At 54.1% G+C, this 27,978-nt stretch overlaps 9 protein-coding genes across 9 annotated transcripts; 4 read left to right on the top strand and 5 right to left on the bottom strand.

The window, feature by feature from the left end:
* Positions 1-1,413: 1,413 nt before the first annotated feature.
* Positions 1,414-3,376, top strand: J7T55_013529 (carboxypeptidase precursor; the record flags this gene model as incomplete). The annotated part of the gene is made up of 5 exons (XM_053141333.1): positions 1,414-1,621; positions 1,693-1,871; positions 1,934-2,624; positions 2,713-2,941; positions 3,019-3,376. The coding sequence occupies 5 exons, from the start codon at positions 1,414-1,416 to the stop codon at positions 3,374-3,376; spliced, it is 1,665 nt and encodes a 554-aa protein (XP_052995870.1).
* Positions 3,377-4,339: 963 nt separating this feature from the next.
* J7T55_013528 (msf1 domain-containing protein) lies at positions 4,340-5,020 on the bottom strand (the record flags this gene model as incomplete). The annotated part of the gene is made up of 1 exon (XM_053141332.1): positions 4,340-5,020. One exon carries the CDS (start codon positions 5,018-5,020, stop codon positions 4,340-4,342), a length of 681 nt encoding a protein of 226 aa, XP_052995869.1.
* Positions 5,021-6,941: 1,921 nt separating this feature from the next.
* J7T55_013527 (retinoblastoma-binding protein) lies at positions 6,942-8,904 on the top strand (the record flags this gene model as incomplete). Its single annotated transcript, XM_053141331.1, has 2 exons — positions 6,942-7,116; positions 7,169-8,904. The coding sequence occupies 2 exons, from the start codon at positions 6,942-6,944 to the stop codon at positions 8,902-8,904; spliced, it is 1,911 nt and encodes a 636-aa protein (XP_052995868.1).
* Positions 8,905-9,765: 861 nt separating this feature from the next.
* J7T55_013526 (rsenite translocating atpase) lies at positions 9,766-10,794 on the bottom strand (the record flags this gene model as incomplete). Its single annotated transcript, XM_053141330.1, has 1 exon — positions 9,766-10,794. The coding sequence occupies one exon, from the start codon at positions 10,792-10,794 to the stop codon at positions 9,766-9,768; it is 1,029 nt and encodes a 342-aa protein (XP_052995867.1).
* A 973-nt stretch (positions 10,795-11,767) lies between these two features.
* J7T55_013525 (hydroxyisourate hydrolase) lies at positions 11,768-12,232 on the top strand (the record flags this gene model as incomplete). Its single annotated transcript, XM_053141329.1, has 1 exon — positions 11,768-12,232. One exon carries the CDS (start codon positions 11,768-11,770, stop codon positions 12,230-12,232), a length of 465 nt encoding a protein of 154 aa, XP_052995866.1.
* A 671-nt stretch (positions 12,233-12,903) lies between these two features.
* On the bottom strand, positions 12,904-13,566 carry J7T55_013524 (uncharacterized protein; the record flags this gene model as incomplete). Its single annotated transcript, XM_053141328.1, has 2 exons — positions 12,904-13,361; positions 13,419-13,566. 2 exons carry the CDS (start codon positions 13,564-13,566, stop codon positions 12,904-12,906), a joined length of 606 nt encoding a protein of 201 aa, XP_052995865.1.
* A 3,275-nt stretch (positions 13,567-16,841) lies between these two features.
* Positions 16,842-20,093, top strand: J7T55_013523 (gamma-tocopherol methyltransferase; the record flags this gene model as incomplete). The annotated part of the gene is made up of 7 exons (XM_053141327.1): positions 16,842-16,987; positions 17,136-17,701; positions 17,801-17,918; positions 17,992-18,120; positions 18,867-19,402; positions 19,481-19,971; positions 20,028-20,093. 7 exons carry the CDS (start codon positions 16,842-16,844, stop codon positions 20,091-20,093), a joined length of 2,052 nt encoding a protein of 683 aa, XP_052995864.1.
* Positions 20,094-20,500: 407 nt separating this feature from the next.
* J7T55_013522 (branched-chain-amino-acid aminotransferase) lies at positions 20,501-21,815 on the bottom strand (the record flags this gene model as incomplete). The annotated part of the gene is made up of 2 exons (XM_053141325.1): positions 20,501-20,671; positions 20,739-21,815. 2 exons carry the CDS (start codon positions 21,813-21,815, stop codon positions 20,501-20,503), a joined length of 1,248 nt encoding a protein of 415 aa, XP_052995863.1.
* Positions 21,816-25,492: 3,677 nt separating this feature from the next.
* On the bottom strand, positions 25,493-26,864 carry J7T55_013521 (ethanolamine-phosphate cytidylyltransferase; the record flags this gene model as incomplete). The annotated part of the gene is made up of 2 exons (XM_053141324.1): positions 25,493-26,585; positions 26,647-26,864. The coding sequence occupies 2 exons, from the start codon at positions 26,862-26,864 to the stop codon at positions 25,493-25,495; spliced, it is 1,311 nt and encodes a 436-aa protein (XP_052995862.1).
* Between the last annotated feature and the right edge of the window lie 1,114 nt (positions 26,865-27,978).

The following is a 27,978-nucleotide window of genomic DNA, read 5'->3' as shown; positions in this document are numbered from 1 at the left end:
TTGCATAGTAACGACATACGAAAACTAATACATTTTAGTCAGGTCCATGAGAGGCAATGCCTCACAGAATTACATCTTGCCCTCACATGAAGAGAGGGAGGAGAGAATATCGGGAATTCTTAAAGCTGGATTGCAAAGGATCGTTGTTCAGGTACCTAGGGCAATATGTGTATACCTTCAAGATCACTGAATATCCCTAGGTGATCGTTACTAAATCATGAGCGCTTAGCTGGGCGTTCCGGCAGAGTTGCTGTTTTAGATATTATGGACGATCTTGAGAGTGAAGGTTTGCTGACGGGAGCTTTGACTTTGTCAACGTGAGCCAATTGAACTGCGGAAACATTTTCTGTTGCACCCATGTCATTGATCAACATCATCTGATGTTGCGTTTCTACTGAACACCACAGCTTCTCCAAGACATACCACGAGCATTCAATTACAATAATAATTTCACAAACCTCATCTTCAGTCACTTCCTCTTGCCTGCAGTACCTTACCGTAACGCAGGATCTCCAATGTGCTCTTCGGGTATGACAGCTTGGGTGGAACAATATCAAAATATTTCCGTGCGGTCTCAGGCGGACATTTAACCTACGCCTACACTTGCTCTGTTCCTGGGCACGTGCTAGAGAGTCAAAGGTACTCTCATGGAATCTTTTTTTTTCCCACTGGACCTGGACATCAGATCACTCTTCCTTGCGATGACGAATTTGTCAAGCATATCCATGTCCGTCGCCTCGCGTTCCTGATTTACCTTCCGGATCGGGCCAAGGTCATTTGTGGATCCCGCCGTCGCTCATGCACGATTGCATCGCTACTGTACACCGTTGCACTCGGTGGGGCGTTGTCTCCTCTTTGAGCATCATGGCCGACTCGTTCATCACCGACATGACAAGTACTGATCGCAGGTGCTCCTGATCACAGCAACACACAATGACAACTGGCTCCTTGCTAACCACCCCTCTTGGCCAGCAGGTGGTAGCTGGCTGTATGAGTTGGTAGCATGTCGTCTGAATGTTCAACTTAGATATTCCCCTCAGTGACCACAAGTTCACTTTTCCACGAGAAGCGGGTGCGCCTTGGACCGGCCGAGCTACCGAGCTACATATCCACATCTCCATTTCTCCAGGGGCAGAAGCAAGCCATTCCATCCATCATCAGATAGCCTGGATGATAAGCTGTGATTCGCTGCTTATCGTCACCTTCCATTGGTTTATTACATTACGAGGTAGTTACAAGTAGCGACAAAGTAATGTTCATTCACTCGGGGTCTACTGTTCTATCCCAGTCCCGCAGGGGTAAGGTAGTGATATAACCTGAAGATCGCCCTCCTCTTCTCCTCCGGGCTGCTTCTGGTTCTTGTCTCCAGAGTGCCACTGTCAAACGTCGATTCTCTGCACGTCAGCCTCCAAAATGTACTTGACGCAGCTGCTCTCGGCCCTTGCGCTCGGCGGCGTTGCCGCGGCCGGACGATCTACCCGTCATGTCGGTGGATTCGCAGACAGGCTGCAAAACTCGGGACGAAACATTGCAGCGGACCTGCCTCTGATGCCGCGCGATTTCCAAGCGTCCGCCAAGCGCGCTACTGCGGCATCTCAGTTCCTCACCAATACAACCTCAAGTAAGCAAACCCACTGGAAAGCTTGACCTTTCTTAGCTTCACAACCTTGCTGAACGGATCCTCTTATACAGAATTCGTTGTAAACGGTACCGCCATACCTGACGTCGACTTCGACGTCGGTGAGTCGTATGCTGGCTTGATCCCCCTGGACACTGGCGCCAATAGCAGCGACAGCGAGCTGTATTTCTGGTTCTTTCCCTCGGAGAACCCGGCAGCTAATAAGGAAATCCTCATCTGGCTCAACGGAGGGGTAAGAAACAGTACCCACGATAATTCATGATCCAGCTTGAAAAGATGCTAACGCGAGAATAGCCTGGATGTTCATCCCTTGAAGGCTTCCTGCAAGAAAACGGCCCGTTTCTGTGGCAATATGGCACTTACAAGCCGGTTGCCAACCCTTACAGCTGGCACAAGCTCACGAACGTTGTCTGGGTAGAGCAGCCTGTCGGCACCGGCTTCTCTCAAGGCATTCCTACGGCGACCTCGGAGGAGGATGTCGCCAAGCAGTTCATGAGTTGGTTCAAGAACTTCGTGGACGCGTTCGGCATGCAGGGCTACAGCGTCTACATCACGGGCGAGTCGTACGCTGGCCAATACGTGCCTTACATTGCCAGCGCCATGCTGGATGCCAACGACACGACCTACTACAACGTCTCAGGAATCATGATCTACGATCCCAGCATCGCTTATGACTACCTGCAGAGCGCGGTCACTGTCCTGCCTTTCGTCGAGTCTAACGCTGCCGTCTTCCCCTTCAACGACACCTTCTGGGCCGACATTCGAGCCCGCGATGCCGCCTGCGGCTACGCTGACTTCCGCGACAAATTCCTGTCCTTCCCGCCGCCTAGCCTTCTTCCCGGGCCCGATGATCTCCCAAGTGTGAACAATGATTCATGCCAGAATCTGTACTGGGATATCTACGATGCTGTGATGGCCGTGAACCCTTGCTTCGACATTTATGCTGTCGCAACGACATGTCCATTGCTGTGGGATGTTCTAGGATGTGAGTCCACACTTGTCTCGAGCTAGACAGCTTGGAGACCTCGTTACCCTCTTGTTGGCTGGAATAAATTGTGCTGATAGATTTACAGTCCCCGGGTCTTTCGGATATCAGCCGGAGGGCGCTTCGATCTACTTCAACCGCACGGATGTGCAGGCGGCCATCAACGCCCCGAAGATTGAGTGGGAAGAATGCGCTAGCGGGGACGTCTTCGTCGGTGGAGGTGACTCTTCGCTGCCTTCCTCGGTGACTGTCCTCCCTGGCGTCATCGAGCGCACGCAGAACGTGATCGTTGGCCACGGAGCTCTGGACATGGTCCTGTAAGTCGCTTTCTTGCCCCAAACCCTGTGCACTCTTACTCTTTTACGCGATCAATAGCTGACTCAATTTTTCAAAGGATCGCAAACGGAACCCTGCTGTCCATCCAGAACATGACCTGGGGCGGAGCTCAAGGCTTCCAGACCGCCCCCAAGGACCCCTTCTACGTGCCGAACCACGACGAGCCATCCTTGAGCACTATCGCCGCATCTGGCGTCATGGGCACAACGCATACGGAGCGCGGGCTGACCTACGTCGGCATTGTCCTGTCGGGCCACATGGTCCCCCAATATCAGCCGACAGCGGCGTACAGGCAACTCGAGGTCTTGCTGGGCCGCGTGAGCAGCTTGAGCTCCGTAGACCCATTCACCACAGACGCCAACGTCACGCAGGTGACTGCTTCGGAATTGGCGGCTGAGGGCGGTAACTTCCCTTAAGTCTTTCATCAGATTTCTTGTCTATCTTGATCTTTCTCAGTCTCTTAATTCTTTGGGAGGAAATAATCGTTGTCTTTGAAGAGGACTGGTCTGAAAAATTCCTTCTTGCTTGTCATATTGGCAGACTCCGAGATAGCAGATACGCAAGACAATTATGTGAGGAGATATAATGGACAGACACTCAACACGGATGATTCGTAGAGACCCATGGAGTAAGAAACTGATCGCTGTATGTGTGTGGGCGAGTGTGTGAGTGCGAGTGCGTGCGTGCGAAAGCTGGTCGCCCCCACCTCCTTTGACTATGGATAATAGAGGTAGTTCGGACAGTACCATCATAGAGGTGATATGCAGGTCAGTGGATCAGTCGAGTAAAGCTGATAATCCAATGGTATGAGCCCGATGACTACTTCGCAAAGCATCGAGCTTTGTAAGACCTGCGCCTTAAGGTTGGAAAAGACTGGATGTGCCAGTGATCCTCACGGAAGTTGAAGCAAGGTGGCCAAGATTTCCAGTGCCACAAGGAGCTCATTAGCATTCCAAAATGCTTCGACATGGATAAAAATGAATAAAATATACATTTTAAAACTATCCATATTCATTCGTGGAGGCTTCGTCTTCTCGCCTTCAGGCCTTCATATTTTGCGCAGCCTTGTTCCCCCCCCCCCCCCTCTGCGCTACCTATCCATTTTGACCTTTGTTGTACAAGGAGAGGGGAAGCATTGAAAACGAAACGCCAGCGTAGCCTCGAGCGAGAGTGTTCCCTCCAACAGTAGCCAGCTTCCCAGATTGTGTCTCAAAAAGACAAATTTCCCGCGGCCGAGACTCCGATGGTCCCGAGTCAACCCAAATAGAACGCCATGCTTTGAAATGATTGGTGATGGTATACAGAAAATGCCAGACGTGTCTCAACGGAGCGACGTCCTGTCGTCTCCCGTCAAATTTCCAGAGTCGGGGTGGGTCGGCTTACAGGCCTTCTTCCCTCGTTCTGCGGGTCAGGTCCATGATGCCTTTAACTCCGTTGTTGCGAAGGCGCTCCAAGACAACTCGCATACCCTCGCGACTCTTGCCTAGTTGATCCTGTGTCTTCCGGCTCGCAATGTTCTCGATGCTGCGTTGGATGATCGTCTTGGCCAGCCAGCCTCCTTGAGCGCTGGCCTCCTCGGACTTTTGTCCAATACGTTCCCGGATTCGTTCGCCCACTCTCGACCGGAAAATGGTCGTTGTGGCGACATCAGTGCTGGTAGTATTGGCCGCCGGTAGAGTGGGCGCCGTGTACTCCTGCTTCTCCACCACGGACAGCACGCCCACGAAGTCCAGGTTGCGGCTTTCAGTCTTCATCCATCCATCCTTGATGTCGACAACGCTCGTCTCAAGAATATATGACTTCTTGTCCCCGCCTCCTCCAGTGATAGAAGCAGGAAGTAGCTTGACGATTGCGGAGGGGATACGGGACTTTTTCAAGTGGATGCGGGTGGTGTGCAGCCGACCCGTGGCCGGGTCAATGTGGCTGGAGATGGTATCGGTGCTGAGAACGTGGGCAGCAAAGGGGTTGATTTGCGGAGAGCAGTATCGAAGGAAGTAGGCGAGGGTGACGGTTGGGAAGGGGTGAGCATAGGTGTGATTCTGGGTGTGGGTGAGGACCATTTTGGCGGATGGATCGGAGCTTTAGGAATTGGGAGGGGTAGAACGTGGTGGTGAAAATCCGGTGCCGAGGTCAATCGGAATTTTGAGGAATGATGAGCGTCCTCAAGATGTTTGGTTCGCACCCAGTCGTCGTGGAATCGTGAGGTCGTGAGGCACGTGAAGCTGGACAGGGAGGAGCTCGAAGGTGGGGAGGAGAAGGATTGGGCTTTTTTGTTTCCTGTGCCAATTCAGATGGAGGTTGCTCGCTCCATTCGGAGCCGAAGCGTTTAGATGTCGGCCAATGCAGATAAGGTTTCAGGACGAGACGCGAGGGCTTGGGAGACGAATGTGGTTGTGAGGTGGTGATGAGGTCAGGTCAGTCGAGGAGGGGAGGCAAAGTTGCGGAGATGGTATGGCATCGAACGATGCACTGACAATCTGACAATCTGGGGTAGCGGGAGCTTGGGCGTTGTTTTGCCGTGCGGCAGGGGATCGCTCAGGCTGCCAGCCAAATCAAAAGAGGCGAATTGTCACACGAGTCGGCCGACTGCCAGAGGAGCCGTCGGAGCTTGCCATAGCTGATCCGACTGGCAGCAGATCGGAACGGCGGGATTGATCATCTGTTAGCGCGCTAGTGCCATGGTCTAGAGTGACAGCTGTACTGCAGCTGCTTGGCTAACAGACCTGCAGACTCACAGCGTTTGCCCAGCGTTTGCCCAGCGTTTGCCCACGGTCACACAGTGGAATACCTAGCTCGCTTGTGACGGTGTCTTCTCACAAGTCGTGGAAGCTCGACTCACAATACATCGTATATCTAACCCTGGCCTAGGTATCCGATATGCTTATCTCATCTGGAAAAGGCATCACCTGTTGGTAGACTGCTCGCACGGGCAGCAGTGACCACGGGAACGGGCCAGAGGCAAAGGAACGGTAGAATGAAAATTGACCGAAATCTGCTGATATAAGCAGCCAGCCTAGAATCTGGAAGGCCCCAATTTATCAGCCTGGGCTCTTGCTGCACCCTGCACCTGCCTCTCCCTCTCGCCCTCGTTCGCTCTTTCAAACCTTCTTCCTCTGACACTCCACCTCCCCCGTCAATCACCACATCCTTTGACCACCTTCTTTCATCACAACGGCCATCACAGCCCACGCCCACTATCGAGTGGCCGTAATTCTTTGATTGCGATCGCTCATTTGACGTTGAACTAGGGCATCTACCTGACATCACGACCTGCGCGCGTTTGCACTCACGCCCTGCTCAATTCGACTCACTTACCCACAGCCTTCTGCACCCGTGACAAGACGAGACAAGACAAGACGGTCCAGTCCAGCTCCGTTCCTGCGCCCGCCTCGCATGAGAGGATCCTTTTGCTGCTAGAGATTTCGCCTGGGGCATTCTGGCAAACGGGAGGGCTTGGCCTTCGAGGAACTTGACACTTTGGGCGACTGTTGAGGGAGGGTTTTGCTATTCAGCCACTTCGTTTCCATTGATTCGAAGATCTGGGCGAATAGGCGGCCTGCTGGCAGATTGTAATAATTTTTCTACTCGTTATCCGCTGGGCTCCCCATTCAACAAGTATTGTCCTTTCGAGTACAATCAGAATTGATATTTTCCCCGCTTTGCAAGTCTGGTCAAGTTGAAGCAAAAAGAAGCGATTTTGAGAAGCCTGTCGTCTTGAAAAAAGAGATCAGAAAAAAAGAAACAAGATCAAGAACACACTTCAACTACCTTTACTAAGTTCTCCCTTGTCGTGCGACCATCATCAAGACTCTCAACCGACAACGCTAGTCTACACAGCATCTAACCTCCAGTGACCTTGCGTCTCCTGCGCTGTTGTCGCTCCCCTGTGGACCCGCACACACTGTTGTTCAATACCGCCAATCCCCCTCGGGAACTTTTCAAACGACCCTCCCTTATCTGAAAAAGTAATCACAGGCCAAGATGACGTCCTCAGTCTTCGTCAAGTTTATGTCGCAGAAGGAGCCGCGGCGAATAGAATTCGATGGCACCGGCATATCTGTTTTTGAGCTGAAGCGCGACATTATTGTCAAGAATGGCCTCGACAGGAGCGGAACTGATTTCGACCTTGCCCTTTACAACGAAGACGGAACTGAAGGTGAGTACAGTGGTAGGCTATTGACATGAACAACCTTAACTGACGTACGTAGAATACGATGATGACACTTCTGTCATTCCCCGTTCGACCACAGTCCTTGCCAGGCGTCTCCCTGCCATGCGGCCTGGCGCTGGACGGGCAGCACGCTATGTCTCTGGAAAAATGCCCGCGAATGCGAAGAATGCTTCTAGGCGAGAGCAGGCTACCAAAGCAGCAGCAGCAGCCAAGTCCCAATCCGATGCCATCGCCAAGATGGCCTCCGCTATGACCGAAGAGGAGAAGATGATGGCCATGTTTGCAGCGCAGGGAGCGGAATGGACTGCTCAACAGGAAGAGATGTCCCACCAGACACCTGTCTACAAGCCAGGCTCCAAGAAACCTGCCAACGTCCCCGATCACGAGCCTCCTAATGGTTACGTCTGCCATCGATGCGGCGAGAAGGGTCATTGGATTCAGCAGTGCCCGACCAATGACAACCCCGAGTATGACAACCGTCCCCGCGTCAAGCGAACTACTGGCATTCCCAAGTCATTCCTGAAGACCGTGGATAAGGCAACCGTCCTTGCTCAAGGGGCGGACGGTGACGAATCCAAGACGCCTGCTGGGATCATGGTGAATGCGGATGGAGAGTTCGTGATCGCGGAGCCCGATAAGGCATCGTGGCAAAAGTTTCAGGCCAAAGCGCAGGGCTCTGCCGAGGCAAAGAAGATTGCTGCCCAGGGTGAGAAAGAGCTACAGGAGAGGGGCTTGGAATGCGACATCGACAACAAAATGTTCATAGACCCAATGAAGACACCCTGTTGTGCGAAGACGTATTGCAATGACTGCATTACTAATGCGCTCATCGAGGGCGACCTGGTTTGCCCATCATGTCAGACGGAAGGCGTTCTTATCGACGATCTGAAGCCTGACGAGGAGGCGACAGCTAAGATTGAAGAGTACCTCAAGGAAAAGGAGTTGGCCAAGAAAGAGCGGTCCAAGACTCCCGAGGCAGCCAAGTCACCTGTTGCCGAGCCCCAAGAGATCAAGAAGTCTGAAGAGCCCGTCGATGGCACAGACGGCGCGATAAAGGCTGAAAAGACAAAGTCACCGACGCCCCCTCCCTCCGTCAAGTCACCAGGGGCGGACGCATCCTCCAAGTCAATACCAGTCAAGAAGGAGGATTCGCCCGCTGTCAATGGCAACCTACCGAACTCAAAGAAGCGGCCAGCGGATGAGCCCGCCGAGAACCAGCCGGACATCAAAATTCCCAAGGGCCCAAAGGCTATGATGCAGAAGCAAACCCAGATTCAACCACAACAGCAGATGAATGGCATGATGCCCGATTTCATGGGAATGAATGGAATGAACGGCTTCCCGCCTATGGGTATGCCTATGGGCATGATGAACCCGATGATGAACCCGATGATGATGAACGGCGGGTTCAATATGAACAACTTCAATCCCATGATGAACCCCATGATGAATCCAATGATGATGAATGGTGGCTTCAACAACAACAATGGTCCCGGTATGAACGGCGGCGGCTTTCCTACTGGACCTAGTGCTATGAACGGTGCCAACAACTTCAACGGCCCCATGAACGGCGGCGGTGGCCCAATGAATGGTGGCGGCCCCGGATTTAGTCGCGTTCCACCCACCGGGCCTAGACAGCCGAATTTCTCTCAGGTGCCCAATAACAACAACAACAACAATGACGAAGACGCGTATTTTCGCAAGCCGGTGAACCCTCATCGTCATCAGAATCGTCAGCGCCGGGTTAGGCCTAGTGACTACCGCGAGCTCTAGGCGGGCGGCGTGAAGGCCACACCTCCATTCCGGGGTTACCAACCACGTTAGGACGTCACGACAACCACGACCGGCTGCACAGCATCTCAATTAATCATGTTCGCGACTGAGGCATGCATTTCTCTGGCTCGTCATAACGGAACGGCTACGGCGTTGATTAGGTGTGTAGCATGACAGGCGTGCTACATTCATCATGCGGGAGGGAGGACAACATAACCTCCAAACTAAAACGACTTGCATTCGGAGTGGCGTTGGCGTTTCGGTCTCAGCAGGAGCACTTCACGTGCATCTTTGCGGAAGGAAAGGAAGAAAAGGGCTAATGCCCGCCCACTGATTTGACTTTTTACGACACGGACTTTTAGGAACGTCACGGCTTGTCATCAGAATGGCGAGCTGGCATTGGACAGGACTCCCTCGATCATGATCGTCAGGGCAGGGTAAATGGAAGAATAAGAGAACCCAGGCTATTCAGATAGACGAGTACGCTCGACTTGTGTTAGGCTTCATGAATGCAATGACGGTTCCACAAAGCTGGTTATGCTCCTCAAGTGACTTGTTTGTTTCGGTTGATGTGTTTTTTGTTTCTTATTTCTCTCTTCCTACATGCTGCTAGTTACTGGCTACCATCACTGTGATTCTGTCAAAGTCATCCTCGTCTGATTACGCAATGCTAGTATGTATTACACCCAAGTGTCTGAAGGAACTGAGGCATGTCACCACAACAAAGGAATTGTTTTTTTGGTTGTCAACGCTCATTAATACAGCTGTCGAGCGCTCGTGTTCTACCTATGCTACGCCCAGTTGGCCGTCTATAATACATCCCACAGGCCGAACAGCACCCATCCACCCACGAACACCACCTTATGAGGGCGGCACATACGGCTTGACAAGCATCTCGGAGAAGCGCTCTAGCTTCTCCTTACCCCTGACCTCCTCGACCAGGAGGGGCATCTTGACGACGTTGAACTCGTCGTAAAGCTCCTCGATCTGGTCGAGGTACTTCTTCTGCATCTTGCGGCGGGCGTTGCACTGCTCGCACTCGCTGCCAGGGCGTGGGAAGAGCAGCTGGTTGACGACGATGGAGTGGGTGTCGATGCCGTACGAGGCGAGCTCCTGGATCATGCGCTCCGTCTCGTAGAGCGAGAGGAACTCGGGGATGCAGACGCACACGAAGGTGGTGAGGGCCTCGTCCTTGAACTGGGTGTTGACCTCGGAGATGGTGGCGCGCAGCGACTCGAGCTTCTCCATCATCTCGCCCAGGTTCTGGCCGTTGGGCAGGGCACCGCCTTGCGAGCCCAGGAAGCCGTTGAGCAGTGGGCCGTACTGCGACGACAGCTGCGACACCTTGGCCAGGGCCTTCTCCAGCACCGAGGGGAACTGCAGGAAGCGCAGCGTGTGGCCCGTCGGCGCCGTGTCGAAGATGATGGTCTCGTACGAGAGGCTCTTGACCTGCTTGAGCACCTCGGCGAAGCTCATGGCCTCGTCGATGCCCGGGATGGCGAAGGCCAGGTCCTGCATCATGCCGCCCATGCCGCCCATCGCATCTTGATTTGTGTCGCCTTCGCCCTGCCCCGCCAGGAGATCCTGGATGCTGCCGTTGGGGTCGATCTCCATGGCTGACAGGTTCGTGAAGCCGTCGATCAGGCGGGCCTCCTTGCCGAACTTTTGCGAGAAGGCATCGGACAAGTTGTGGGCTGGGTCGGTCGAGATGAGCAGGACGCTACGGCGCACTTTTGCGAGCTGGATGGCGAGGGAGCACGACGTGGTGGTCTTTCCCACACCTCCCTTCCCGCCAACAAAGATCCAGCGGAGGGAGCGCTGGTCCAGGATGGACTGGAGGGTGGGCTCCAACGCGTCGTCGTCGACGTCAATCAGGGCGGTGGACGACATGTCGAGCTGTGTAGCGCGTGGCTCGTGGGGTGGGCGAAGGGGTGCGTTTCTGTTGACGTTTGACCGCCTGGACAGTGGGGTCTCTGAATGACAGGTCTCTCTCGTATCTGGTAATGGGACAGTTGTCGCTGCAATAGTGGGGAGCTTCGGGTGAGTCGACGGTGGTTGGGAGAGGTAGAGCAGGAGGCCTAGTTGGAGCTGTGGTGCCTTCTCGTGGCTTCTGGACTGGGAAAGAACCTTGTTCAGTGCGTGAGATGAGCTGGAAGGAGACCCTTGGCAACGTCACCGGCGGCGTGTCGTGGATGGTGGGGTGGCGGGATGAGGCCGCTTCGGCTCCGAGACATGGTGACGCTGAATTGGCACATGTTCGATCATTTTGGGGCAACTAAGGTTAGAAATAAAATATCCAACCCATCCAAGAAGAAGCTCGTCTACATGAGAATCCATCAGTTAGTCTAGTGTATATACCGTAGGCAGCATACACTGCTTTTGTTGACAGAGTCGCCTTCACCACGGATGGCCGGCAGGTTCCTTCTGGCGATCGGCGGACAGCGGCGCAAGCCTGGTACAAAGTCGACAGTCGGTAGATCTGCTCCGTAGTTGGTGCCAATGAGTATAGATCAGAGTCGAAGCACATAGCCCACCACCACACCAGTCAATTCATCTCGACTTCAAACAGGCCCCGTGATTCACTCGCCCGGCACATCAATATCAAGGCCCAAGCCTTACCGGCAAACCCCAGCCCGAATTTGGAACACTTGCAATCCAAGCATCAGCAAACAACCAAGCCGGCCTTCTCTACTCTGCTCTCTGCTCTCTGCCCTCTACCCCGCTGGAGCTGAATCCTTCGACCGCCCCTATCCATCCCACTTACACCTAAGTTCACGAGGGCCTCCAACCACCATCACCAAACGACAGAAGCCCCCCCCCTCAACTCTGAAGCTTTATCGTCTACACATACGAGAATTCCACAATGGCGTCGGCCACCAAAGCCCCAATCACCTGCCACATCCTCGACACAACAGTCGGCGCCCCAGCCCGGAACGTGGGCGTGCGGCTGCAGCTGACCTCGGACACGACCACCGCCTCGCCCAGCAACAGCAACGGCGCGGGGGTCGCCAACAAGCACCCGTCGGGCCTGCCCATCGTCTTCGAGTCGTCGACCGACGACGACGGCCGCGTGCGCACCTGGCTGCCCTACAGCAGCCCGGACACGCCCGGCGAGGTGCCCGTGTACAGCCTCGAGGACGTGCTGGGCGACATCCGGGGCCCCAGCCGCTGGACCCTGCGCTTCGACACCGAGGGCTACTTCGCCGCCCAGGGCAAGGACACCTTCTTTCCCGAGGTCACCGTCGTCTTCGAGGTCAAGGAGGGCCAGCACTACCACGTGCCCCTGCTGCTGGCCCCCTTCAGCTACAGCACCTACCGTGGGAGCTGATTGGGGGCTTTGTGGGGAGGGGTTCGCAAAGGGGGGTGGGGACCGGGTGTGGGTGCGTGGCAGAATAGCGTGGGCTCAAGTCGGGAACCACCAGAGAGGAGGCATCGTGGTCCATAGCATAGCAGTCACACTCCTCTACTTCACACTGGGGTAATAGCATCAGACGAGGCCAGCATACAGCCACGTACATACAATCAATACCAGCGTTGGCTTTTGGTTGTCTTGGTCCTAATTAACAAATAAAAGCTAGGCTATGCAGCGAGTGTGAAGAATAGCTAGGTAGTGCTGTGTAGACATCTGTATGTGGTTGTCTCTTGGCTTAGGGGTAGGTCTCTGACTTCGCCCTTTGCCTATTTTTCCTCTTTCCTCCACGATGTTCCGTATTTTGTTTTGTGTGTACGAGGTTCTGTTTATCCCAACCGACAAAGGAACATCGTCAACTTCCTCGTCCAACCCAACCAAACCCAATCCGATCCTTTCCTGACCAGTCCCATTTCCAGAATTTCAAATACCAAACTCCGTGCTATCGCTATAGGAAGTATCAATTTGCCGAGTCCTCGGTCTAATGGCGGTGATGGCCAAATGTTCTGTAAGAAGAGCTTCTTGTTTTCCACCTCTCATTCTCCAACTGTGCGTGAGCGGGCGGTGGCATCGCAAGTACTGCCGCTGCACTATGATTTGTGGTGTGAGATGCCCAGCCTCTGCATGAAACCCTTCTTCCTCGACTTGGCCGAGGAGCCGTCACTCGACAATCGTGAACGGAACTTGCTTTGATCGTGTTCCATCGACTTTCGGTTGTCGCCCGTCGAGGTGGATGCGAGACTAACGCCGCCGTCCTTGGAGGGCGGCCTCGCCATGTGTCCCACGGCTGGCGTGCCCGGGATGGTAGGCAGCCTTTCCAAGTCCTCCCTTGTGGGTGAGGAATCCGAATCACTGGTTACAGCAACCAGTTCACTGTACATCTGCTCCATCTCGGGCGTGATGAGACCGTGGCTGATAGTTCGCTTGTGCTTGGCGCGGAATGAGCGTCGTTGTCGGGACTCGACGCGGCTGAGGGAGATGTCATCTTGCGAGATGCAGGCGTTTGGTGATGTGTCTGCATCGGGATGCGGCAGAGTGGTGTTGCGACCTATGACAAGGTCAATACAATTGCTCAAAGACCATACCGTGGGGGACCGAGACTTACTGCCGCAGAAAGGCTCAGGGAAGCCCGTCTCTCGGCTCCGAGGCCGTGAGGATGTGTCGCTGTGGGGCATCGAAGTCATGCTGCTGGTCTCCAAGGTACTCCAGCTGGAGTAGCGAGGAGATCGACGAGGTCTGCGGACGGAAACCATATTGTTCAGCTTGATGCCCAGGCTGCAGTTTTTTAGAAGCAAGACACGAAAGCGAGTAAGCAGTAATGCGTGTCCCTTCGCCACGAGAGGTCGGGTCCGTGATATGTTTTCGACGGAAGACCGGAAAGAGGTACCACTCGGCTCTTATTGTCCCCTGACTGTTGATTGCAATTGCGACCTGCGCACTTGAAGAGCAGGGTAATAAATAGAGTTGTTCTTAGAAATGCGAAGGCAGCTAAAGAAAGGATAGGGTGGGTATTCTCATTTCACCACCACTCGGCAACACAAGGAGGTGAGCAAATGGAGGACTTATGCCACCAACAAGTGAGAAAGGCTGTAAGTGCCACCGAACAAATATGAGACAGGACGGTGATGTTGTCAGAGGCCCGAAGTTTCTGGAACACTTGTCCAGTCTTACGAGGAAGGAAGCTCAGTGGGACAAGAGGCCCTATTATCAGAGAGGCTGCCGTTGAGGCTGCCGTGAGCCGTGTAGCCGTGAGCCGATCTCATTGTTGGGACCCATGCCAAACAATTTCGAGCACCCATGGTGAAATTTGAGAGGCGAGCATCGGCCGACTGGGCCTCAATTCCCACCCTCAGGCGCCGCCTGCATAGTGCCCAGTGCACTAGGGAAGCAGAGTTGAGTTACAGGCCTGCTTGTGTGGCCGTCACAGGCCTTTGGAGCCATCCGCTTGGGTGGGAGGGCGCGTCTCCAGAGGTCTGCGCCGCAGGGGAAACGAGTGGTGTAGAGAAGAGGCCAGGAAGTGTCGGAAGGCTGAGGCTCACCTAAAATGGTATAGCGACAATTCAATGGTGGAGCCGCTGGGGATATGAACAGCGAGTGGCGTGGAGGCCGTTTAACTGGGGCCACTTCGGGGCTTGGCAGACGGTGCAACGGCTGAACGGCACGGATGTCTCTTGGTGTGTCTTGGGTGGTCTGTCTGGTCTCTGGAACCGGCTTCGCACACGTCGACCTGGGTCTTGACCCACCCGGACTGTTTCTGGCCTGTAACAGAGAGGATATGGACTTTTTGTCGGTCAAGACGTCTGCAATGACTGGTTGTCTTCTTGGTCGAGAATCGGGTTACGTGGTGTGGCCAGACGGCTGGTCCGGCACGATGAGCAAAAAAGTCGAGATGTTACCTAGCGCTGACTCGTCTTTTGTGAGGTCAAGTTTGAGAAGCCTGGGAAATGTTGAAGATCAGGCACAGGTCCGGCGGTCAGGCAGTCTTATAAGAACCAAGGTGTCGAGTCGGCACGCGGGCTTAGGGCGATCTAAGGCAACCCAAAAGTAGGAGGAAGCTTGGGAAGGATGGCTGCGATCCGGGGAAAGCTCATAGGCTGGAGCGGAAGAGAGTATGCAGCCTCTTGCAAGGTTGAGGGGACCTTGGGGGACTAATAAATCAAGACACGACCGGAATGTAGTTGCAGCTGCCAGAGGGGTAAAAGGGCAACCCAAGACAGTCGGTCAGCAACGGGGTGATGGCAGGTGGCTCTTGACTTGCTTATGAAGTCAAACAAGCCAACGTGGATGGAGTTCGCCCGTGAGTGTCCAGTTTGCAAGCTTGACCCCTTCTAGCAAATCAGGCAGAGCAAGAGAAAGTGTGTGAGCTTGATTCAATGCGTTTCTTGTTTCCTCTGGCCAAGAATTACCGCAGTGCCTGTGCACCACAGCAATTGTTGCGTCAACCTCTGGCCCCCAGCATCTGACTTGCCCAGGTCTGACGGCAGTGGCAAAGGCGAGGGAGGGGTGGGAGGGTATTTCTGGGATAATCGGCCACTTCGAGACCTGCAGAGGCCAGCCACCTGCGCTGTGGGAGCCGAGATGCCGTGCAGCAGTACAGTACGCGGGGCAACCATTCTTATCAGCGCTGAGTGTTGTTACATGGGATACATATTGGCAGCAATGTACACCGGCACTCCTGTCCAATATGTGCTCTTGCTTCTCGCATGCCCCCGTCGTGCAGCGACGCTTTAGGCGGGCGATTCGCGCGCCGCCTCGGGGCGGATTGGAGCCAGGTGACTTTCGGATGGATGGTTCCATGGGATGAATGGGCTGCAGTGACGCAATTGGTCCAGGACAACTAGTGCCTTGCACTGCCCTTTCTGCCTTTTTTCCTCACCGGCTCGCCCTGTTTCCGCCAAGACGAAACTGTCACTGTGGAGAGAGAGCCACGAGGTGTTGGGATATGCGGACTTACGCTGCACTTTAGCCCGGCCCCAGTCCTGACGACCACCTGTAAGCGGGCCAGCGTGGAGGGAACCAAGGAACTCAATAGTTTTGATCTGGACTGATCCATGGGCCTCTTGACAGGCCAGGCCAGACCGCTCACACGTCTGACCAAATCTGTATCTGTACCCAAGCATTTTGTCCCGGTCAGCTGCCGGCCTCGTCGTGGTTTGTTGTCGTGGAATGCTCTCTTGCAATCTGCCTCAAGATAAGACCTTGCGACAAGACCAGCCAAGGAACGAGACGCGTGCGTCGGGCTGGGTCCTATGCACACAGTATAGAGGACACGGCAGTCGGACCCTGCGCATCAGTGCCAGCTGTCTCAGGTTTGTTGAACGCACGCGAAGTTTGTCATCCCGAACTCCCCGCTGTATAGTATCGCTGTCGGCATCACTGCCGACTGTTGTCGCAGCCCCACGAGACGGAGGCATATGCTCTGGACGGAATATCTCGACGGTCGACGGTTGACGAGAGTTGCCAAGGGCCGACCTGGGTGCAGCTGTGCAGTCGGGCACATCCGATCAGGTCGGAGCTGTCATGCAGACTGGCAAAGTTTCGTCGACGAACGCCGTGACGCCCCACCAAAGTTTCAAGCCACAGAGCTGTTGGGCAAGCAAGCACCCTGCTTCTTCCTGCCGCTGCCAGCTTCGTCTTTGTGGCGGTGCCCTTGCCCGTAGACTCGCAAACTCAGAGCTGTTGAGGCCACTGCTGAGACTGCTGAGAGCCTGAGACAAACAAGGTGGGGAAACGAGCTCCAGAGCTCTGGTCCCTCACCTGTCACAAGCAAGGAAGCGGCTGTCCGGCCAAAGCAAGCCGAGCTTCGTGCTTCAAGCCCCTGGGCGGGCCAATCACGACCCCCAATTCAGCTTCAAACTTCAGATGAGGCAGGCATGAACGTCTGCGGGAATGAGCTCAACCAACGCTCCAAAATGGTAATTCTAAGTAGAAGCTTGAATGATTGACAAAACACAGCTCCCTCACTGCGTCTACGTGCACTCATAATCGACACAGTTGTACTCGCAAACTCAACCTAATCTGATTCACAATGGCCGCGACCACGGTAGAAGACAACACTGCGCTTAGCAAACAATATGAGACCCCACTTGGCCTCGCGCATGACACCATGCAAGCTCTCAAGGATAGGATCAAAACACATTATGATCTGGCCAGCGAGTATTACTTGAGCCTGTGGTACGTCAATGACGTGGATACTCGAGATGCCACTGTCCAGGCTCTTCTGTTCCATTAACGGTCAAGAGAGGCCTATCTCGGCTCCCACGACTTTGTGCTTTGAACGACCATGGCACCGCGCTTGCTAACGATGCGCTCCTCTCCACAGGGGCACCCACATCCACCACGGCTACTGGCCCACGCCAGAGTCAAAGGCTAGTGAGACCAAGGAGCAAGCACAGATTAATCTCATCCGCCTGCTGCTGGAGACCTCGCAAATAAGCGAAGGGAGCAAGGTCCTGGACGTGGGATGCGGGATCGGTGGCACTTCGCGATACCTTGCCTCACAGCTGGGCTGCACGGTGACCGGCATCACCATCTCTACAAAGCAGGTCGAGATGGCGACACGCCTTACCAAATCTGAGGCCGCCAAGGAAGACGCCAGCCTGTCAGACCAGGAGGCAGACCAGGAGGGTTTCCTCAAGATCGGCAAGGGCAAGGTCAAGTTCATAGAGCTCGACGCCGAGAAGATGGGAGACGTCTTCGCCGCACAGTCCGAGTCGTTTGACGCCGTCTGGATCTGCGAGGCATTGAGCCATTTCCCGAATAAATCCCTGTTCTTCCAGAATGCCCACAAGTCTTTGAAGAAGGGCGGCAAGCTCGCCCTGGCCGACTGGTTCAAAGCGGAGGGCCTGGGCGACAAGGAATTCACCGATGATATAAAACCCATTGAAGGTGCGTCGATCCCAGATGAAGTCGCCGACCATCTTTGTTTGCTTAGCCCCAGTTAGAGGATCCCGAGGCAAACACTCAACAATGTTAACATGACCATAGATGGAATGCTTCTGCCGCCATTGTGCGCACAGGCTGACTACGTCAATTACGCAAAGGAGGCTGGTCTGAGTGTCTTTGGGGGGCCAAAGGACATATCGAATGATGTCAAGGCGACCTGGTAGGTCACTCCTGAACGGAACCTCTCAAGCAACGTTTAATAGGGCCCATGCTAACAAGGGGCTGCGCCTCAGGGACATCTCGTGGTCATTGGTCCAGAACCCGTCCCTGTGGGCCTTCGCGCTCAGCCAGGGCAGGGATGGAATCGCTTTCCTGCAGGCGTTCCGTGCTATGCGAAGGGGATATGCCAATGGCAGCTTTCGGTATGCCGTTGTGTCGTTCCAGAAATGATAGGGGGAGATGTGCCGGCGGTAAGCAACCAGGTTGGCAGCAACATGTCTTGATGACAGAATTTGGGTGGACAACGTCTCGAGCAAAACCACAGACGCATCGCGCCGCAAGGCATGGTCTTAGGCACCTCCTCAGCTGAGAATTGAGACATAAGGGTCGTCAAAGGTCTGACGTGAGACAGCAAGCGTGGTTGATTGACCCTGCGGCACTGAGACAACGATGTAGGACTCGTTCCCAGCTATAGAAATGTTCGTTTTCCCCATACCTCTTCCCACCAATTCCCATTTCTCGATAACGGGTGTTGCACCATTTCTCACACGGGTCTCTGCGGATAATCTTGTCCTACTGCGAAACCCTTGATTGGGGTGGGAGCAGCTGCGCACTTCGGGAGGGCCTCCTTCCCAACTTCAATGGAATATGTAGGACTTGCTAAATCAAGACATGCTGAGCATCAGGCGTCTGCAAATAATCTATGCAGGCTTGAGATGAGAAAGCCATACCATTGGACGCTCGTGTTGAATGTCCTCGCAGTCGGCGAGTGCCAGAACGAACATTGGGTTGTTGCACACTTGGGCAACCGCAGCCCTTGGACCAGCGTGCCTTCCTCAACCGACAGACCACCAGCGCTCTGTATCTGGCTGGCAGTGGTCACTTCTGTAGTTCGTCACCCTTCGACACACATAATACCCTGGTCACTGTTTGTTTGAACCATCAGCAGTCGCAAGCATCTCGTCATACACAAGCCCCTGTTCCACTCTTTGGGGCGTTGGACCCTTGCGACTGGTTCGGGCATCACCTTGGTCGACAACACAAGGCATGAGCCATCAGAAACCTTCGCCCGCGATTCAAGCGTATCAATAGATTATTGGTACAACATGTATGCTAGCAACACTGACTGGGGCCGAAATGGCGTCAAGCGAGTCCGTCTGGAACCCGTGAACTCTTCCCTCCAACAGAACGGCAGTCATAACAGCTTGCTCGAACGTCTCAAGTCAGACGACGGAGAGGTCTCGACCGCGCACACATCTATATCTCCTAAAGAACCTCAGTACGTCGATATAACAGCCGCTTTCTTCGGCAAACAGAGACGCCCTGCGCAGCATTCCAAGGGCCAGATGGGGCCTCCACCTCGTCCACTGCAACAGCAGAATCGCCCACAGCCGCGCAACCAAGATGTACAACATCGCGAGACCCAGCATAAATATGCTACTATTGGGCTGGCAGAGGCCAAAGACTTGAGAGACGAGCTCGCAGGTGCGACTGCACTTCTGTTTTTTCATTCTTGCGTACCCTGAACCATGCCATACGGACTGACGCCCTATTTCTGAGCAGGCAACATTGCGGCTGAGTCCAACAATCTCTACAGCAATGGTCTCACTCAGCTCAAAGACCTTCATGAAGCCTTAAAGGGAATCATGACCGACACGGATGCCGAAGATGATCGTGTTCTCGCTCTTGTGGAATCTAATCACAAGAGAATGGCCGGATCACCCTCTGAGACGACTATCAACGAAACCTTCACCCATGACGACGGCAACATAACTCGCCGCGAAGTTCACATTGGTCAGGAAGTTGCGTCGCTGGGTGACTGTCTAAAGATTCTTGAATCGCAAGTGAAGCGCCTGTGGGATGATTGGGAGGCTGCTGACCGGGATGTCCAAACCAAAATCGCGGAAATGACCGGCAGTACTCATCTTCAAATGAGCCAGAGTGACTGCATCAAAGACGTGCGAGAGTCACTCGCGCGAGAAATGAAGGCTTTTGACGCAGAAGCAGAAGGCATCATCGAAGACTCGCACGAGGAAGCTCGGACATGTGAGAAGGTAAGCTTCGACCTGAGACCCTGAAATTTCTTGATGAATGCTCACACTATCTACAGGAATTCGGCAGGAAGATCCATGGTGCCATGTCTGCTCTACTGCAACAGTTTCTGTTGGAAGACTGAGGAAAGGTCGAGGACGTTCCAAAACCTCATTCTTCCCATCGTCAATGGAGACTCCTCCAGTGGTAGCTCCTTCTATCTAGCCTCCGAAGCGGCATGGTTGGTGCGTGCTGCTTTCTCTTGCTGAGCTCATATGGGGCATGCTTCTTCCTGCTGTCCCCAACAGACCAAGATCTGGGATTTCAAGATGTGGGTTGAAGGAAGACGGGGGCTGTTTCTAAGGAAATTTGAGATTCCATGTGCACAAGGTGTTTCTAGCCGACATTGCTCAATTCAGCTCGAAATTTCGTAGACTACTCGTCTTTGACAGTCGTCTCTATCAGAAATACAAACGCCCCCTAGCCCCAAAGACCGTAACGCCTACCTGCGATGCTTTACTGACAAAAAGAAAACCACCAAGGTTCAGACGCTTATGCCTGCTCTTGCACAACGACGCCCCATGCGTGGTCATCACCGCCATACATGATATCTTTCATCCACTTCTTAATGATCTGGGTATACTTTGCTCCCTCGCCGTTGCCCATGTCGAAAGTAACTTCCTTTCCTCTGTGGTGAATCATAGAAACAGGGCAGACGAAGAACTAGAGGTTGGAACGATTAGCAAAGTTACAGATGGCGGAGTTGAAAGCAAGGGGCAAGGAGACTTACAGCCGTGCCAGCCGCGAATGACTCGACCATTCGCCCTTCCCTTTCAGCCTCAAGAACCTCATCGATTGTGTACTTCCTCTCCACGACGTCCACCTCATCGCCCAACCTCTCCCGTACAAGCTGCACGATGCTCCTCCTGGTGACGCCGTCGAGGATGAGTCTGTCGTCCAGCGGCGCCGTGACAAGCTGCGTCCTGCCGGTCTCCTTGCACTTCCACACGACGAAGAAGTTCGACGCGCCCGCCTCGGTACAGTAGCCCTCGGGGCCATACAACCAGAGGATCTGTCCGAAACCTCTGTTTCGTGCCTCCTGGGTGGCAAGCAGGCTGGGCCCATAGTTGGCGCCCACCTTTGCGTATCCGAACCCGCCGACCCAGGCGCGCACCATATCCTCCGGGCTGGTGTGCAGCTTCATGCCGCCCTGCGGCGCGTCCATGCGGGGCATGAAGGACACGGTGATGAACAGCAGGGCCTCCCTGGGCGCCTGCACGCCCAGCTGCTGGTGCGTGCCGATCAGGGCGGGGCGGATGTAAAGGAAGCTGCCGGGGCGGTCGCGGGGCAGCCACTTGGGCCCGTCGACCTCCATCAGCGCCACGACGAGGCGCTCGAGCTCGGCGGGCGCGAAGCCCGGGAGGCTGATGCGGAGGCTGGACATGAGGAGGCGCTTGGCGTTGCAGTCCGGCCGGAACAGCCTCAGCTTGCCGTCGAAGCCCCGGTACGCCTTGAGGCCCTCGAAGCACTCGGTGGCGTAGTGCAGGACCGAGGCCGTGGGCATCAGGCTTAGGGGCCCGTAGGGCTTGAGCTCAGGGGCGGCCCAGCCGTGGGAGGCGGACCACCCCACGGTGATCATGTGGTCTGAGCATATCGTCTCGTTGCCACTGGTGGCTGTTACCTCGTCCGGGACGGGGCGTGGGTTCTTGGTGAGGGTGTATGTGAGCTTGGAGGCGTCCAACTCGGCCAGCTTGGAGGGTGCGTCCGTGCTGGTGCCATTGATCTTCTCCAGTTTGTGTTCGATGGCCTTGGAGGTGAGGTCCACATCCGATGCGGAGGTGGTGGGAGTGATCAAGCCGGGAGCCATGGTGGATATTGTGGGCGACTACGTGCCCCAGTGAAAAGAGGCGTGTGGTTGGGGTATCAAGGGGTCAACGATGGGGACTGGTCTGGTCAAGGGCAACACACAAAGAAAGGTTGGATGGAAATTTACAGGACTCTCAAGGTTTACCACAGGAAAGAGCGGGTAGGTTAGAGACAAAGGACCAGTCTAGAAAACTTCTAGCGAGGTTTCAATTGCTCTTATAAGAAGACGTTGGCTTCGAGAAAGTGACCTTGGAACCCAGGTGGACCAACAAGTTCGTCCCGATCCAGGGGGCAAGTGACTCATTGGCCAATGGCTGCTTGATTCATGATGGACAACAGACGGTGTATTAGTTTGATAATGCAAACATCCATACTAACAGGCTCCGTGTTCCGGACCGGTCGTTGCCCCTGCGCATGTGCGCATGGAGGGAGTCGGGGGGGTTGCTCAATGCAGTGCCGCTGAGACCTTTAGACTCGGCCTCTCGCTCTTGTGCTGCGATGGACGTTGTATGCCGGATCTAGGCGTGCTTAGTCTAATCTCTCCCCTTTCCTACCGCCTTCCTCATCTTGACAAGTTTGCCGCTGTCTCTTTGTTAGGACCTTGCATCGCCCTGCCATGCTTCTCAACATCCCAAAGCGCTGGGCGTCTGGGCGTTGAAGACGTCCGGCTATCTGCAGCTCCGGTTGTCGTTCTCTGATATCCAGACACGAGTTGCCAGCGGCCATCGCGCCCGGAGAATAATCCGCATTTCAAGGCATTTGAGTCAGATTCGGTTCGACTTAAGTCAGATTTCGATATGATTTAAAGCCAGATACGGTTTGATCGTCTTCTAAGCTTTCCGATAAACTTAGGTATTGTGCTCGTCTGACAAGTGACTTATGCATATCGAGAGTCAGTCCTCCTGCGTATAGGCATCATGTCCCGTCCCTTCGGCCGCCCACCTACCGCGCGTCGATATCAGAGCACTGCGGCGACACGTGTCGGCCTGCACTACGGCTGCACCGCGGCCCTGCGAAAGCTTATCAGTGGAAATATGGATCTTTTCGCTCGGTCAGACCGTGTTCGAACCGGATTTTGTTTGAGATTTTCCTGCGGCAGAATATCAGAGGGCGTCATGTCGTCGCGAGGCGAAAGATCTTGGAAATCGGACTAGTGAGGTGGGAAATTGAGATGTGATGCCGCATTTAACCGCTGGTAGACGCCAATTGCCGACGGCCCTTGGATTTATTTCTTATCACGGGGCACTTTTCTTGCGTGGCTTGCGTGCCCCGTCTCTGCTATTGTCATCACCCGCACATCACAACGCCCTTCTTGTGCCCATTTTGTGGATATGCATTGCCGTGATCGGAAGACAGAATTTCGTGGGCTGCACGTATGCCAAGCTTCAGCTCAATCCTCTCATGCGTACAAAATACAGAAACAGCACTTGATCTTGTTCAGTGTAGACAGTATGCAATTTGGAGGGTCTGCCTACTCCACATTTGGCAACTAACACGACAGTTACCCTGAAAGAGGAAGGACCATGGCAGATACGGGCATTCGTTGCTTGTGTACAAATTAATGTGATTATCAATATATTGCGGTAGCATTAGTTTGACAGTAAGTACGTCCGCCATTTATGGATATCAGCAGACAATGAAGGCTCATAAGTTTGCTTTTTGGCATGACGAACTCGAAGTTTGGGCGCTGGTGACTGATGCCTGTTTATAATTCAAGACGTTTGCGTCACAGACTCACTGAGGCACCAGGAAAAAAAGGTCAGATATGCCGGCGGTGAAGAAATCCTGTAAACAAGGACTCAGCGCCCCGTTGTGATGGTCGTAGCTTGGCAAGATCTCAGGAAGGTGCCGGGAAATTGGAAGAACCATGGTAATTGCGTATTGGCTTGACAGAAAGATTAGCTCTGTGCTGTGATACACGAGTATGCATTGTCTATGACTTAATGTTGCCCCTTTGTACTACACCACCCTCGTATCGGATACAGATCCAATGCAATAAGCACATAGAAAAAAAATGAACAATCATCTAGAAGTGAGAGGAAGAATTTGGCTGTACTAAGTCTTCGATTCGGTTAGTCCAAAAAGGGTTTCTTCCTCTGCTCTTGCCACCGTTGTACTCGCCAGGCCTGTCGGCATGGTCAAGTTGGGCAAGATTGGTGTGCTCGATTAAGAGACTGATGGCTGAGGACCTCGACCATACGCGAAAATAGAGCATCAATGAACAACTGGTCCAGGAGCAAAAAATAATCATCAACGTTAAGAAAATTTGATCTTGCAGTATCATTCAAATTCGGCAGGTTTCTGCGCGATTGATATGCGTACAAAATATTATCCGAATGATACCTGCCCACCGCGCCTACGCCTTCTGTTCCACTTCAAGTATTCCTGTCGCCGTCCTCACTACCACTGTGATCAATGTTATCAATAGATGTAGAGGGCTAATTGCGGGTAAAGATATAGAAGGTCAAGCAAGCAAAGAGCTCTGGGCAAGCGCCCGCTGGGTTGCGTTGCAGCTGAAGCTGGCTGTCCTTATAGTTTCGCAGGGAGGCCACACTGTACCGGCGAGGCTGAGGGTGTTGATACAAAAGTTGAGGTTCAATTCCATCTGGTGGTCAAGTTTTTGATTGGTGATCGGGGTCCGTTTGTTTGTCTGTACGATGCAATTGTCTATCCATTTTTGCACAATCAAACATGTTCGATGGCATTCCTAAACGCTGTATCTTTGAGAGTGTCTCTGGGGAGTACTAAACATCGAGAACCGAGTAGACCAAGGCGTTTTTTCAAGGCAACAAGGGATGGCCATCCTTCTAGCTGCCTATGTGATACCAAATAGACCATCAACAGGCCTGCTTTCTGCATACCGTTCCTCTCGTGAGTTGACTTTTTGCCGAAAATTCACTCGTGTACTACTGAGTGGTACGACACCCTCGCACTGGCCAGCTAATATGGGAGGGCACCTCAGGGCGAGCGGCTTCGACTTGTTCAACTCATCAGGTCAGGTTCGTATGGGAGGCTGGGCGGCCATGATCTGATCCACAGGAATTCATCGTCAGAGCAACAGTATTTGTTCTCAACGATACTTGGGTCCAAGGGCATTGCAAGGTGGGATTAAAACACAGCCACCTGCTACCAAATTATGGGTCACCCAAGGTCTCAACAGCACAATTTTGTGTGTTTACCAGGCATTACCTTCTCCTACGGGGCCATCCCAGGAATGTAAAATAGGGCAACAGTGTGCTCATGGATTATTAATTATCAGTAATAGTTATCTCAGACACCACCTTCAGCCTGAAGCCCAACCATCATGCCCGTGCATGAACGACAGGTCTACCACGAAGAACTGCTCGTATATGACCGGGGCCTTGAAATGAGCTTCAGGGGATTTATAAGAAGCAATGACTTTTCACCATTTTATGAATCGCTGCTAGGTTCCGTCAAGATTCTGTTGAAGATCGTGCCACGCTCTATGATGTGATGAAACCAGCATCTTCAAGGCTCTCGGGGGGCCCCGTAATTCGCCGAGGCCATCCAAAGATTCGTAGCTTGGACATAATACCACCTGGTTTCCATAGATGGGTAAAGCAGAGAAGTTAAGGTAGACCTAGGAGCTGCCGATGAGACGTTTTCCCAGATGATATCTTGCTAGTCTGTGGTCAATTATGGCCAGAGAGAACCCAGCTATGCTGAGCTTTGTGCTTCTTTCTTCCTCTGCTCCTCCTCCAATTGTTCCCTCAGCTTAGCAGCTGCCTCGACATCGGCCTTCTCGCCCTTCCTCCTCTGCCTCTCCTCGTACTGTTTCCGACTCTTCATGATACGGTCTACGATGTTGCCTGCGTTGACATCCTGGAAGCTATGCTGCCCGATCTCCTGGTAGATACCGAGGGCCTTTGCTTCCGAGTAGGGGTCGTAGGTGAGAGGCATAAAGGAGGTGGGACCGTGGTAGACGGCATCTGGGGCGCCCCAGGACCAGGATGTGAGGTAGTTCTTTGTGGGCGTGAACGGGGCCCCGAAGATGACGCAATTGACGTACCGGCATTGGAGCACACAAAGGCCTCTCTCGTAGATGTTCATGATGGGATAGTTGACCCCCTTCCAGTGGTTGATGACCTCGTCGTCGTGCACGCCCGCAACGACGTATACAGGCGAATAGTCCTTATCCCACCCCTTCTCCGCAGCCTTCTTCTCCTCCACCTCGACGACCAGGCGCAGAAACTCGATGTGGCCACTCGAGAACAGGTCAAAACCGCCATCGACGTACACTACCCTCTGGCCAGGCTTCGGTGTCGGTCCTTCAAACAGCTGCGTGAAGGTCCCCTTGTCGTCGATGTCGTCGTGCCCAGTTTTGGCATGCAGCGAGCTCGTCTCCCAGAACCATACGCTTGCGCCGGGCTTCAGAGCCGTCTCATCGGTGGCATACTGTCTCATTCGCTCCGTCATGGCCGCACCCTCGGCCTTGCGCTCTGAATCACTCCCATAGCCATCACTGCCCGCCAGCGTTCGCCGCAAAGACTTGATGAAGTGGGTGCGGGTGCAAAGCAGCATGCGGCCGACGAGGTCGGTGGTGGAAATAGAGGGTGTGCGCTTGACGACCTTGAAGCGGCCAGCCTCCTTCACAAAGCGGTAGCAGTCCTCACCGCTGCTGTCAGAGGTGATGTCATCGCCGTGCACGACGTAACGGCAACCGTAGTGGGTGATCCAGTCGAGCTGGGTGACATAGGGGGCGTGAGAGACTGAGCGGGTCACCCAGCGGCAGGCATCCACGGCAGCGAGCCTGTGTAGGTGTCAGAAAAAAATTCAGAGGAACAGAAGAGTCTCAAGATGGGTTGTCTCACCTCTCTTGGAGGTTCATGACTGTAGGACCCTTGTTCTCCAGGATGGATTCGTCCGAATGAACGCCGACATACAGCTCGTCGCCGAGCTGGCGGGCCTGCAGCATGGCGCCGGCATGGCCGTGGTGGAAGAAATCCCAGCAGCCGTCGACCCAGATGCGACCATCAAGGACCTCTGGCGCAGGGTCCCCTGGGGGAGATATGGGATCTGTCGCCGACATGGTCCAGGTTGGATGGCGAATAGGCCAGACCGAACAGGTGTGGGTGTGGGAGCGTCGTCGGTCGACTGAATGATTAAGCTTCCTTTGGGCTGTTTCGAGTGCCTCAGGCCTGATAGAGGAATGTGCCTGGACGCAGGATCACGAGACAATCAACCAGTCAAACTCGGTGAGTGTGGTCGTCGGTCTACTGTGTAGCAGAGTGGCCAGACTGCTGCATTGTCTGGGTGGGATCAACTGGATGAGTGTTTGATCTCCCGGGAGCTGTCAATTAGATTAATTCCAGCAGAGGAGACCCGGGCCCCTCAGTGGGCAATCAATCGCCAGGGGATGCACGACCCTTGTGCCCCTGAAAATGCGACTCCCCATCTGCATCTGCTCCAGATCTGGAGCGCTGAGGGAGAAAAGCGGCGACAACATAAACTTCCAAGGTTTGCATGGGGACTACCACGTTTCCGACAAATCCAATCTGATGGGTTTTCCCCCTCGCCGTCCGAGCAGCAGATTGACATAGTACAACCCTGGGGACGCATGAACCTTGTGGCCAATCGCAAATGCAGGGTGTCTGCGCGGAGACGGGATCGGGGCAAATGCTACGACAATTCCATCTCCATCTCGGTGCTCGCTGCCCACAGACTGTGTGTGCAGTGTGGTTCTATTCGGGTATTCAGCTCGGCTCTGGAACACCACACACCACGGGCCGTTTCAGACAGGACAGCCTGCCAGACAGGCATTCTCTTGTGGGATAGGGTCGCACGAGAGCTACATCGTGCGAGGGGTTCGCGGTGCGTGGTGCTGGCTTGTCGTGCTTGTCTCCATGTCCTGACGGTCGATCATGCCACGATAAACAAACCAAGGTCGTGCGCTTTGATACCGAGGGTGCAGTTCCAAACATGGCCACACCAATGGCCGTCGGCAAGGCGCGAGGACGAGACCCGGGCCAGGGCTCCTCGCCCAGCATCAGCAGTCCACGGTCCCAAGGCTGGCATGATCCGGACATCTGAGCCGGACTTGGGTGGATGGATGGATGGATGGGTTCATGGATGGATGGGTGTATGAGTGGATGAATGGTAGGCTATATCCGCCTCTACCATACAATCAATCAATCAATCCTGCT

Source organism: Diaporthe amygdali, assembly GCF_026229845.1.
Source record: "Diaporthe amygdali strain CAA958 chromosome Unknown NODE_8_length_1307975_cov_65_857355, whole genome shotgun sequence".
NCBI classification, from domain to species: Eukaryota; Fungi; Ascomycota; class Sordariomycetes; order Diaporthales; family Diaporthaceae; genus Diaporthe; species Diaporthe amygdali.
Note: the sequence above shows the minus strand (reverse complement) of the source record. Positions and strands in the feature narration are given on the sequence as shown.